Source organism: Petromyzon marinus, chromosome 55 (assembly GCF_048934315.1).
Source record: "Petromyzon marinus isolate PM22_M1 ecotype Great Lakes invasive population chromosome 55, UKy_Petmar_22M1.pri1.0, whole genome shotgun sequence".
Classification (NCBI taxonomy): domain Eukaryota; kingdom Metazoa; phylum Chordata; class Hyperoartia; order Petromyzontiformes; family Petromyzontidae; genus Petromyzon; species Petromyzon marinus.
Window position 1 is genome coordinate 12401309 of NC_133721.1, and position 13283 is coordinate 12414591.

General features: G+C 55.0%; 1 protein-coding gene across 4 annotated transcripts in view; it reads left to right on the forward strand.

Annotated features, from left to right (window-relative positions):
- Positions 1-9644, forward strand: part of LOC116954540 (phospholipase D1-like) — a 102912-nt gene extending 93268 nt beyond the window's left edge. For all 4 annotated transcript variants that reach the window (XM_032975122.2, XM_032975123.2, XM_032975124.2 and 1 more), the window contains one exon: positions 2247-9644. In XM_032975122.2, the coding sequence (XP_032831013.2) occupies positions 2247-2468 (222 nt within the window). In that variant the 3' untranslated portion in view covers positions 2469-9644. The remainder of the gene's footprint in view (positions 1-2246) is intronic.
- Positions 9645-13283: the final 3639 nt, after the last annotated feature.

Sequence of the window (13283 nt, forward strand, 5' to 3'; positions counted from 1 at the left end):
AAAGACGGAGAGTGGCGGTGGGGCGTCGCGTGGACCGGAGTGTGGGGGAGGCCCTGCATTGAGGGGTCCCTTGGCCGTCGTCTGGAACATGCAGGGCCCATCGCTTGCACACGCACGCCAACACACACGCCAACACACACGCCGGCACGCACGCCAGCACACGCCAACACACGCTAACACACGCCAGTACACACGCCAACACGCACGCCAGCACACGCTAACACACGGCAACACACACGCCGGCCAACACACACGCCAACACACGCTAACACACGTCGGCCAACACACGCTAACACACACGCCGGCCAACACACACGCCAGTACACACGCTAACACACACGCCAACACGCCAACACGCACGCCAACACACATGCCAACACACACGCCAACACGCCAACACGCACGCCAACACGCACGCCAACACGCTTCCGGATTTGCCAAGTAATACAATTTTAGTAATACTGGTAGGAACGAAGTTGTAAACTGAGTGTACCAGCCTGCAATAGATTAATGTGTCCGTCCGTCCCCTTTCAATACTTTAACGAAGTGAAATCTCGTGGGTGTAAAATCAGCAATAGACAGCGCAGAGACTTGAAAAATTCCAATGTTCCTACCAGCCCACCCTGCAGGGACCTGTTAAATATTTGTACACTGCAAATGACTCTTACGGATTGATACCCCACGGGGAGGGGGCGGTTGGGGTGAGATCGGAGTCGTTGCCGCTGGTAAACCGTGGTGTGTGGAGCCCCCTGGTGTGGGTAACCGTGGTGTGTAGAGCCCCCTAGTGAGGGTAACCGTGGTGTGTGGAGCCCCCTAGTGAGGGTAACCGTGGTGTGTGGAGCCCCCTAGTGAGGGCAACCGTGGTGTGTGGAGCCCCCTGGTGTGGGTAACCGTGGTGTGTGAAGCCCCCTGGTGTGAGGTAACCGTGGTGTGTGGAGCCCCCTAGTGAGGGTAACCGTGGTGTGTGGAGCCCCCTGGTGTGTGCCCCACCCCGTGCGGTTGCAGCACGTGACGATCGAGCCGCGTGTGCGATAACCTCGACCAGGAATGACAATTCGCGTTTGCGTGCCCACTCCAGCAGCCCCATTGTGAGGCCATAGCGGGGTGATTAGACCGAACGTTTAGTCTCAAGTCTCTCCGTGTTCTTAAACCACGCTGTGGGTCACAACAACACACTCACCTACACACTCACACACTCACTCAGCACACTGTGGGTCACAACAACACACTCAACCACACACTCACCTACTCACTCAACTACTCTCTCACCACACTGCGGGTCACAACACACAAAGATAAAGATCCCCCGTATAGCCTTAACAGACTGTAGGGGCAAGTGCTGTTAGCGAGCACCTATGAAGGCCGGGACGGTACACGAGGGGGTGGGTGGCCAGCACCACGCCCGACCGCCTTTGTCTCCCTAGTGGCGATATTTACACACCGCACCAGGTACTCATTTAAGGCTGAGTCGACCTAGGGGAGGCCCGGGACCGGTTCAGATAATCGTCACTGGTGTTGGCCGTGAGCGGGAATCAAACCCGGGTCGCCAGGTTCATAGCGCAGCGCGCTAACCGCTACACTACCGCTCCTACTCACTCACACACTCACTCACCACACTGTGGGTCACAACACCAACACACTCACTCACCTACTCATTCACCTACTAACTCACCCACCTACTCACTCGCTACACTACGGGTCACAACACCAACACACTCACCTACTGACCCACCTACTCACTCACCACTCTGCAGGTCACAACAACACACACTCACCCACACACCTACTCACTCACCTACTCACTCACCACACTGTGGGTCACAACACCAACACACTCACTCACCTACTCATTCACCTACTAACTCACCCACCTACTCACTCACCACACTGCAGGTCACAACAACACACTCACCCACACACTCGCTTTAAACTCACAGTTTTAAGCATTTATTTCAATACATCATTTATATCGGCACGAAAAGCAGTAATTTCCCTTTTCAAAACGAGTGTGATGTCTTTCAAAACCAGCGACGCTACTACGCCTCGCTAAGTAACATCAACGCTGAGCCGCTTCGCACGTTCCGAGATTCCGGCGGTGAACGGGACCCTGCAACTTGCAGACGTCCCGGAGTGGGAGATGATGAGATGGATCCACGTAAACGCTGTAACGCCATCGACCCCCCCCCCCTCTCTCTCAACCCTCCCCTCCCCCCCGCCGCCACCCGCACCGTCTTCCCCCGTGCAAGGTGTTCATGTGCCTGCCGTCGGACTTCGTGCTGAGCCTGAAGGACCTGGAGAACTGGGGTGAGAACCCGCTCATGCAGACCAACCCGGCGCAGGCAAAGGAGGAGCTGCAGAAGGTGCAGGGCTTCCTCGTCACCATGCCGCTCGGCTTCCTACAGGAGGAGAACCTTCTCCCGGCCTTCAACACGAAGGAGGGAATGATGCCCACTGACCTCTGGACATGAGCGGGACGTTTTCCCTCCCTCCTATCAACAGACAAAAAAAACGAGGGCAGAAATTCTGAGACTTTTACATTTTTATTCCTTCCGTTTCCCAACGCTTCCAGCGTCTCGGCTGCTACCACCGTCTTCCACGCGGGCGTGCGGCGGCGGCGGCGGCGGCGGCGGCGACCGCCCACACGCCAGTCGGCGCTCCGGACGTTCCATCGGGAGCGACGCGGCCGATAGGCGAGCGGCGTCCTTGCCTTTTTATAAGCTTCTAACTGTAAACGGACGCGTCCGGAGAACCAACAGAAAATCTTCCAGGGCTGTCGGTGGCGAGGTCTACGCGCAGTTGGTGGTCCCCCACAGTTTGGCGAGGCTCTCCGGAGAAGTTTGGTCGCCGCCACCGCCAACTCATTTCGGAGGCCGTTGGAAGTCACCGCCATCTGTCTCTCTCCACCTCCAGGACTCGTCCGTGCCGCTGTACTGTACTCATGCTGTCCTGCAGGGTGGTGGGGGGGAGGGGTGAGTTTCTTCTTTGAAGAAAAATAAGAAATGGGTAGGGAACGGATGATGAAAGAGAACCGCGAGAAAATAATAACGGGCAACGATGTGAGCCAACGACCGTAGCGGTGCAGCCTTGGTGGCTGGGGCCCGTCTCTCGGCATCGCTCGAGGCTCGGACACCCGAGACTCCAGCAACCGCGCACGGGCACGCTCACCATGCTCCCCTCTCCACCCACCATGAAGGGCGCCCAACGTCACCGGTCAACTCGCGCCTCCCGCCGAAACGTCCGCGGGCGGCTTTAGCGTACGACTGCGCCTGCCCGGCGGCGGTCACGATGAGCCCCGCACGATGTCGCTCGTGTGCCGAGTTTGACCGCGTGCCGAGCCCTATCGCGCCGAGTCCGGGAGCACCGAGTCCGACCGCGCGCGTTCCTCCAAACCGCGCGACGGGCGACCGTGGATTTTACCGGTGGCATTTTTCCAAATTTGGGAGACGAAAAAAAGTTGGGACCGTCGTGGTTCATTTCGCCCGCAGTGACGAACTGGGGATGCGCCTGTCGCTCCTTTTAATTTTTTTATCCGTTTTCCTTTACGTTCCGTAACACGTGCTGACATGCAACCGTAACGTGCACCTTATCGTTGTTCGCCGCAAGCGCGCCGCCGTAGGATGCAATACTAGGAAAGTGCCTCTGGGGAACAGACCCCTCCCCCTCTCCCGTCACCTGCGCGCGACGGGAAGGGCGGCTGGCCTCTCGCGAAAACGAAAAACGCAAAAACGCCGCGCGTCCCGGGGTTGAACCGCGGCGCTCGTGCCGCCGATTGAAGGGCTCGTCTGAGCTCGCACACCGAGCCCACGTTTAATAACCGTTCATATGTTTTTTGTTACAACGATTTAGTCGGTGGGTTTATCGGCGATGGTCAAAACGTGCAAGGCAAGGGCCCCCCCCCACCCCCCCCTCTTTCTCACCCGCCACTCCGTTGAGTTATTGGACTGGTGGCATTTTTCCAAATTTGGGCAAAAAAAAGTTTGGACCGTCGCGGTTTCTTTAGCCCGCAGCAGTGAACCGGGATGGGCCTGTTGGATCCTGTTGGTTCCTGTTGGTTCCTGTTGGATCCTGTTGGTTCCTGTTGGATGCTGTTGGTTCCTGTTGGATTCTGTTGGTTCCTGTTGGTTCCTGTTGGATCCTGTTGGTTCCGGTTGGATCCTGTTGGGTCCTGTTGGATCCTGTTGGTTCCTGTTGGTTCCTGTTGGATCCTGTTGGTTCCTGTTGGTTCCTGTTGGATCCTGTTGGATCCTGTTTGTTCCTGTTGGATCCTGTTGGATCCTGTTGGATCCTGTTGGTTCCTGTTGGTTCCTGTTGGATCCTGTTGGTTCCTGCTGGATCCTGTTGGATCCTGTTGGATCCGAACCACCACCACCGCCGCCAGCCACTTTTACCAAGTTCTGCCCTTGTCACCACCTCCCTCCCCGACTTGAGTTATCTAGAGTAGTGCTTCTCAACCGGGGGTGAGTGGGGGGTACCACATGGCAATGTCCTAGGGTGGGGATACTGAACCACTGCCCTAGATCAATTAGTTACACATTTGTGTATTCTCACTTGACTAAGACAGCATGGGTTCAAAGATTGACCTATACACGTCGGATGCATTGATCCGCACTTGCCTATTTGATGTACCGCGAGCAATGTTTCATTTTAGCAGCACGGTGGTGTACGTACACTCGCAATGCGTACAAATGCTTTCCGTGCATTCCGCTTTGTACGCTCTCTAGAATGTATGAAAACTGGGGGGCCCAGAGCACCGTAAGAGTGTTTGTGACTCCGTAGCCACCACGATGAGCGAAATAAGAGTTACGATACCTGGGTGTAGTTCTAAAGTTACGATAAATCGTCTGGGTCGTCATCGTCAAGACAACTCGCATGTTGAACGTAACCGACAGTAACTGAGCGCAGCTAATGACATGTAATTATAGCAGTCGATCACAACACTAACATCATCGTTAAGAACGTCAACATGCTTACCTCAGCCACAGACTGGCCTAAACGATGACGTCATGGCGGCCATGTTGCATGGGGGTCTCCATGGGGGCCATGTTGCATGGGGGTTGTCGTCCTGGCAGGTGATTGGCTGATGTAGTGGTAGCGATGCTGTAATTCCTAGCAACAACTCTTACGAGAGTTACAATCTCACTACGACTCCCGTGTTTACTTAAACTTGCGATCGGTCTTTTCATACGACATTTGTAATCATTACCACAATCATGGCCTGCCAGACTTTGCGAGAGATCTCAAACAGCATTCTTTTTGTGCACTCAAGCACCTGATTTGGAGCCGCCATGAGAGCAAATCGATCGCGAGACGAGTGGTGGCCATGCCTGCTTTCAAAGCTATTGAGGTTAGTTGATGACATCGGCAACCAGGAGAGGATGGCTCCTCACAGCTTGGTCTCCGGTATCTTAAGGAACAGAGGTAGGAGTGATTTGCCGTAGCTCTAGTTTTGGGCGGCAGGCTTTGCGCAGTGGGTAACGCTCGCAAGAAGAGCCCCTGCGTTCGATTCCCGACTCCGGCACCTTCGTGTGCAGACATATGTTCTCTTCCCCCCCCCACCCCACCCCTGTTCTGCATGGGTTTCCCTCCGGGTTCTCCGTTTTTCTCCCACAGCTAAAGAAAACCGGCATTGGCCAAAGCAGCATCTCAGTGCGGAAATAATTTCGTGCAAAATGACTATTGGGGGAATCGCACACAGCGGCAACACCCCCCCCTCAGCCCCCCACTCCGCCCTCCCGCCCACCTGCTGCGGAAAACTTGGTCAGGACCCTTGAGGCTCTGCGAGGCTTTCCTCGGTTCAACGAAACAAAATTTGGCGTGAAGATATAATTCCTAATCCTAAGGGCACCGTCTGGTTTGTGGCAGATATGGCCTTCCTGCCCCCCAACTAGTTCTGCCCGCGTAGGAGGAGGAGTTGTAATAAACTCTCCTGCACCTCGTGCTCAGTTCAGAGGTGACGGTCAACAAAACCTTGATCTGAGCTAGTCCTGAAGCCACGGTGTGAGGGGAGGGGGGAGGCCGCTGTTTGTTGTCCTTTGTTTAAAAAAAAAAGTGCCCCCACGAGAAAAAAATCGATCGCTGTTTCCCCTCCACGTGCACAGCGGGGAGGGGGTTAAAACTATTTACTCATTGTGACGCGTGACTGTTTACCCATTGTGACACACGCACTCACGTGCTCTCTGGAGTCATCGCGAGTCACGCTGCTGCTGCTGCTGTTCTTTCGCGTGCCCTTGGAGACACGCTGGGGGGGGGGGGCGGTTATTCACAATTCACTTTGGGTGGCAGCGTTGGCCGCCCAGCAGTGTTAGCCCTCGTGCCCCCTCGCAGCAAGAACAATGCCTGGGTTCGATTCCTGGCTCGGGCGCATTTCCCTTTGCAGAGTTCATACTCTCTCCCCCTCCCTGTTCGGCATGGGTTACCCCTCCGGGTTCTCCTGTTTGCTGCCGTAGCTAAGCACTTCTTTTTTACATACCATGTAATGGTGAGCCATCGCTATGAGGAAGGTGGAAACATTCAACACTTGAATGCTTGCCAATTACATCACACAACTCAATCATTCGAATTAATGCCAAGCTGTAGTTGTATCTTTTGGTTTTTTTAGCTGGCTCCCATTGCGGCCCAAGGTGACACGAACAAAGTGTCCATTAGTCTCGTCAGGAGGGGATTGGCGTTGCTGTTCGTTGTTCCGATAAAAGTCATTCGCGAGCAATACGGGATCACTTGGGCCGCGACGCCCGTAGCGCGCGGCTTAACTCTCGCCTCGGTTTCAACGTCACGCGGTCTTCAACGTTCTACTGTGACACGGGCGAGGGTGCGGAATCCACGGTTCGTCACCGCGTCGCGGTACCAACCAGGACGGGGCCCCCCCCGGGCGCTTGAACCAACAAACCTCCGCAACAGAACGGAGCCCCCCCCCCCGAGTCCCGCGGCGCCCTCGCTGCTGCGCGGCCGCAGCCGCGGGATGTCTCTTCGCCGTCGGCGCGGCCCTCGGCCGGTGCCGGCTCGCGTTAGGCTCTCGGCGGTCGCGCCTCCCGCAGGCGGCGGCGGCGGCGGCGGCGGCGGCAAGCGCCGTGTCCGCGGCTTCGTCCGCCGTCGTCGTCCTTCGGCATCCGACGTTCCGGGCGCTTCGCTCCGCGGGATTTAGGGAGCGTCGTCGGGTGACCGGGAGTCGGGGCCAGAATCGAAGCGCCGGGGGCGAGGTCGCTGCGATTCGCCGAGGATGTCGCAGCGTGAACGTCGGACGTCGGAGCCAAATGAAATGTGCCTACAGGCAGCGCGGCGGGTGGCGGGTGCGGCGCCCTTCCACACTTCTCATCCGTGCTAAAACAAAAACTCCTCCCAACGTGTATAGTGCCTTCTGGTTATCCACTACAGCAGCAGCAGAACTCGTCCTGCGGTCAAATATGAGCGCCGGAGAGACACAAGTGGTCAGTCTGCCTTGCTTCCTCGACCAAACTACACATTCCGCCTCTCTTGACTGGCAAACCTTCATTTTGTTATCCGCGGCAAACCCTGCCCCCCCCCCCTCCCCGTCCACTAGTCCCGTGGCCTCCCCACAGGCGGCGGATCCTGACAGGGGCTCGTCCACGAACACCCCAGCGCCAACCGCAGCCAACGCCGGGACGAGTGGAAAGTCCTGCGGGTGTGGAGTGGCGTAGCGTCGTCTCTCCGGTCCACTGACACGATGACGTCACAATGCCACAATTACGTCACGGTGGCGTAGCAGCAGGTTGGCGCGCCGCCGCGTTACGAACCCGGTGGCCCGGGTTCGATTCTCGCTCGCGGCTACCAACACCAGTGACGATTGTTTGATCCGGTCCTGGGGCCCTTAAATGCGTACCTGGTGCGGTGTGTAAACATCGTCACTAAGGGAGACGAAGGCGGCCGGGCGTGGTGCTGGCCACCCACACACCCCCTCGTGTGCCATTTCAGCCTTCTTCATAGGTGCTCGTTAACAGCACTCACACTGACAGTCTTTTCAGGCTACACAGCGGAGGAGCATTGGCGCCCCTCGGCATGTTTTCGGATAAAGCATGGCCAGAAATTAAACAAAGCATGGGCAAAAGCATGCGTGTTTGGGCCACGTTCCTTGCTGGAATTTATTTAAAGTACAAAAATGTCACCGCTACTCGTCGGCGACAAGAAATGTCCGCCGAGATGTAACGTCCAATAAGGGGATGCAAACAACGGGCCAATCCGAATTGTGTAACTTTAGTGCATTTTTTTTGTCCTCGATTTTTGTTTGTGCTTAAGCGACACGGACGCTCTAACGAGGATGGCGATACGGAACCGCCGGCACCCAACGAAGGCACTAACGCTGTGACGTCACAATGCTTCCGACCACGGCGTCGTGACGCGTGGAGTGAATTGAACGCTCCCCACTGTGGCCAATCGGTTCCCGTGTTGGGTGATCGTCATCCGCAATTAACCACCCCCCCCCCCCACTTCGTGTCACGTGGGGAGGGGGGCAGCCCAGCACCCACACCACCACCCCCCCCCCCCCAGCTCGCTGCGAGTCACAATATAAAAAAAAAATCGTCGAGTAATTTCCACGCTAACCTTACCGCGTGCGCTGTACGGTCCGAGACTGCTGCGTTCATGTTGACGCGGCTTCCCGAACATTCAACAGACCCCATTTATTATTTTGTCGTCATCCCCCGAGTTCGAACGTTACTCCGATCGCGTCCGATTGCCTTTTTTTTGTGCGCGTACAAATTTCCCGCGGCGGCGAAGAAGATGAAGACGAAGAGGAATAAGAAGAGAAAAAGGGGTCGTTTTGAACGCTGATGAGATGGTGGTCGGTGGGGAGGGGGGGGGCGGAGTCGTCATCTTTCGATGACGTTCAGCTGCACCGTGTCCGTGTTTTTCACGTGAACATGTTCAGCACGAAAGTCCTTTCCCCGACAAGGGATTCTGCTGGGCCACTTTGCTAAAGATCAAATGTACACGTAACTCTTTTTTTTACCGAGTTTATTTTGATGATGTTGTTATTCTTGCTCTAATTAGTTCTGGCGTTAACGTAGTCGGTCATCATTTAATTCAAATAAAAGTAATATTTACCTTAAAACCAAACTGCAGAGAATTACGTTCATAACTCTAGACTGATATTTCGTTTAACTCTCACCATTGTAGGTTTTATTTTTTTGCAGTTTGCGCTGCAACGGTTCTCCGACGCATCTGCCGTGCCCGGCGCGATGTCCGACGTTTCCCCCCCCCCCTCCACCCTATCCCTCCACGTGCCGGGGAGCAGCCCATCTCAGGAACTTCAATCGGGGTTCCTGGAGTGAAGCTCCCTGGCGCGAAACGTCGGCGGACGTCTCTAGACGTCTCTAGAGACCTCTTTAAAGCCGGAGGCACCCGATTTTGAGCCGCGTGCGATTGGCCCGACCGACGGAGCCGCGAGGCGTCGATTGGTGGAGGGGGTATGGTGGGGGGGGGGGGACACTTCGGGCTCCACCGAGCAATCAACGCAAGCACTACGACCAGAAGAAGACACGGGGGAGAGCCGCTGATCTGTTTGTTTTAACTTACTGGATTTAACCCCCTGTGTCTTATTTGTTTTTTTAAACACATTTTTACGAGCTTCCATATTTCCAAGTGCATTGTTTTTTTTCCTTTTGTTATATAAAGGTGGCATTTGAACAGCGTGTACTTTTCCTGTCTTCCCACTCCCAAGTTTGCCCACGGCTCCTTTGCTTCTATTGCGCTCTGACCCGCTCCGACAATCTCCGCTTGCTTGACATGTACAGGGTGTTTTTTTATTACCATATCAAGAACCCAACCGGTAATGGACACCCATTGTAATTTACACATCGACCCGTCTCGGGATCTCTCCACAAATCTGACTGCCGCCTGATGAAGCTAGTTGTAATTACTGGCGAAACGTCGTACTCAGATTGTAAATGCTGTGGATTTGCTCTCCAACAGACCGGTGTGCTGTACTAGCAACGAATTGGCCACGTTCTGTTTACGTGGCAAACCTCACTAATTGGTTGTGTCGGGTGGTGGCCGATTTAACGACACATTTATATATTTACGCGATCTAACCCAAACTAAAAAAAACCCTCCATTATCGATGATATTGGTCGCGATAGCCTACCACGTGTTAAACTTTGACAGCATCATTCTTTATTTTGGCTTGGGGGGGGGAGGGGGGGGAGGGGGGGGGCCCACGTAAGAAATGTTTCCAAACAAAAAATATCTCGCCGTCGAATTCGGTCGTAAAGGATTGTTCCTTCCACCGAGCTGGCGACGGAGCTTGGAACGGTAACTTGTGGCGAGTTCGTTGAACGACGCCTTAATACGCTCCGCTGGCTGCTGCGTCGGGTGGTGGAGGGCCCTTAACGGTGCGCCCTAAACATCAGTCGTGAGTCGCTTCCGCTTTGTGTTCAGAATGTCTCGACAGAGCCACAAAACCCACCGGGGAGGGATTGTCGTTGCGGTGCTACGGACACACGCCAGCACGCGGACCTCAGCGACATCGAGCCGTTGCCCACGGGAGGATGGTTCCGGCTCGCCACGGTGGCGAAATGTTATTCTCCCTCGCCTGGTATAGAGGAGGTCATGGGTTCGATCACGACCCTAACGTCTGCTGCAATGACGTGCGGTGAGGTCAATGGCTGGGGAGGCACTGGCTCGTGTCGGAGGCAGATTTGCACACTGAGGGGGGCGTGGCCTCACTGAGGGGGGCGTGTCCTAACTGAGGGGGGCGTTTTAAACTCGTCCCCCTCAGTGAGGCAGATGTGATGGCTGCCTCCCCTGGTGCTTTTTCATTGCAGTTTCATGACGAGACCAGCGAGCCTAAATATATTTGTACACATACGTGAAATGAATTACCTGGAGTATGGAAGGCGAGGACATGAAATTAAGGGGTCTACAAACATCACATTGGTGACATACTGAGATAGTAACAGGAACGCGCTTATTGCCCGCGCTCCATCCAGTTACTGAGGGGTTGCGCAATCAGAGGGGAGGCTGAGCTCGTCGCTGCCTCACCTCTCGTCTCTTCCTGTATTTGCATCGGAGCTCCGCAAATTTGGCAATTGGAATCGTACAGAAATGACATTTGTAACACAGATCAGTGGAAAAATCTTCATATTTATTGAATTTGATTATTCCTTTTTTTACTTTTGGGGACAGCTATTTTCATTGGAGTATGACAGGTGAGGCTCTGCCTCCACTGCCTCCCCTGACCGCCAGTCCCTGGTCTACTGTATATTCGGAGTTTTCGTGCCACTCTCTTTCCCCGTGGTAACGTGGATTTTCTCCGGGTCCTCCAGATCCCCCAGACATGTAGAATCAACGTCACGCGTGTATTTGGCTACGGCTATAATTTTTGGCCAGGTCGCTTCTGAAAAAGAGCTGCATAGCTCAGGGGGCCTTACCTGGTCAAATAAAAGATAGTTTAGTGTTTTGTGTACCGTAAAGGTTGCACCTCTGATCAACACGGTTGGCTACGTACGGTGCAGAAGAAGTTCAACATACACATATGTAGTGAGCCACTTCAGAGACACGAATAGTAGGAGGCATACGCGTTTATTCTACATTTTCCACAGTATAGGGTATAACTATAGGACAGCCGGCACACTGCCTGACCCAACACCGCCGAGGAGGTGAAGACGGGGACGAAGACTTGTGAAGACGACGGGTTCCATTCCCAAACGGCAGCAGCCCCAACCCAGCGTCGGGGCCTCTCTTTTATCCTCCCCAGCGTGGCCTGGCTCCGCCCTCGGCCACGCCCCCTTATGGAACCTACCAGAAGGTTCTAGGCTCTGCCCCAAGTGTCCCCTCTGTCGCCATTACCCTACATCCGTGCCTATCACGTGCCCTACTGGCAGGCCCGGCCGCTGTATCCTCAAATGCCCTTCACTGCCTTCAACCGGCGCTACGCGCTCCGCGGCACACTTCACCTGCTCAGCTGGTAGACCGAGCGACTACACCCACGATGCCGCTCTCTACCAGTAACCAGCGCTACGCGCCGTAGTGATCCATTCTATGTCACTACACATACATACAAACATTGCTCAAACGACCAATGAGGCAGTGCTCCATCTCCCGTTTACATCCTGAGCCAGTGGTGGGAATTCCACGTTCCTTTGGCGGGGATGAGTACATCCGATTTGTGCTGTTCCCAGTAATCTATTGCCATGCGATGATCACCGAGGCCGCCCAGCTCATCGCATGCGAGGGACGTCGATGACGCCGTTTGAATTGGGGCAGTGAGAATCGAGGCTGGCACGTTCAACCACACGGCTGTGTCGAGCAGCAGCAGCAGCAGCGCTCCGGGAACATATCCCGCTGCGTGAGTTAATGGTCTGTGTGCGAGTCTATGGCCCTCTGTGCGAGGCTATGGGTCTGTGCGCGAGGCTATGGGTCTCTGTGTGATCTCCATTGCGGGCGACCTTCCGGGGCAGAGCGTCAATCAGCGATTGACGCTCTGAAGCCAGCAGCTGGATTCACAACTTGGACTTCACTTCATAGCTGCCACTCCACGTCACATCCATGCGGAAGAAGATCTAAAATCGTGTCACAGCCATATCTTCTGGTGCTGTTGTTTCTTAGCCATGTCTAAACGAATGTTACAAAATGTGCGATTGCAGTGAAACCGAATGACAATGTGAAATGTGTAATATAAAAGTTTTAATAGAGAATAATAATTTTTTTAAGAAAGTCTCCTTTAAAAAAAAGAAGAGTTTGCTGGATCGATTGGTTTGATCAAACATTGCCGTGGGTGTCTCTTAGCCCTATCTACAAATATTTGGGCAGCGGGGAGGGAGGACACCGGTATTGGCCACATGCCCGGCTGACCTGATGGACCTTGTGACCTGTCGCGGCTTGTTTGTACACGTGTGTGCGCGCGTCTATGCGTGCGTCCGCGTGCGTGTATATATTGAGAACCATCAGCACCAGCGGCAGCAGCACAAGCAAGCACCGTTGGGGAAGTCCCTGTCGGCTGAGGCCGTTACGACGCACGACCGCAGCATCCACGTCGTTCAAATCCCAAGCAGTCTGTCACGCGGTGCCAAGTCATCTTGGGGAAGAGCGAGATGGCCGTGTCCTTGTTTGGCGGCGGAGGAGGAGGGGGGGTCGTCTCTGCGCTGACACCGCTGCCACTGCTGCTGCTGTGCCTCCTGCAGTGGCAGGGCGTCGCTGCCACCCCGTACCCAGGCCGGCTCGATGGCAAGATCGAGAAGATTCTCGTCGACGAGGTCAACGAGAAGTTCGACGTGCGGACCCTGTTCGGAATGTACCGCGTGCGGAAAGTGAAGGTGGGTAGCTGTTCGGGA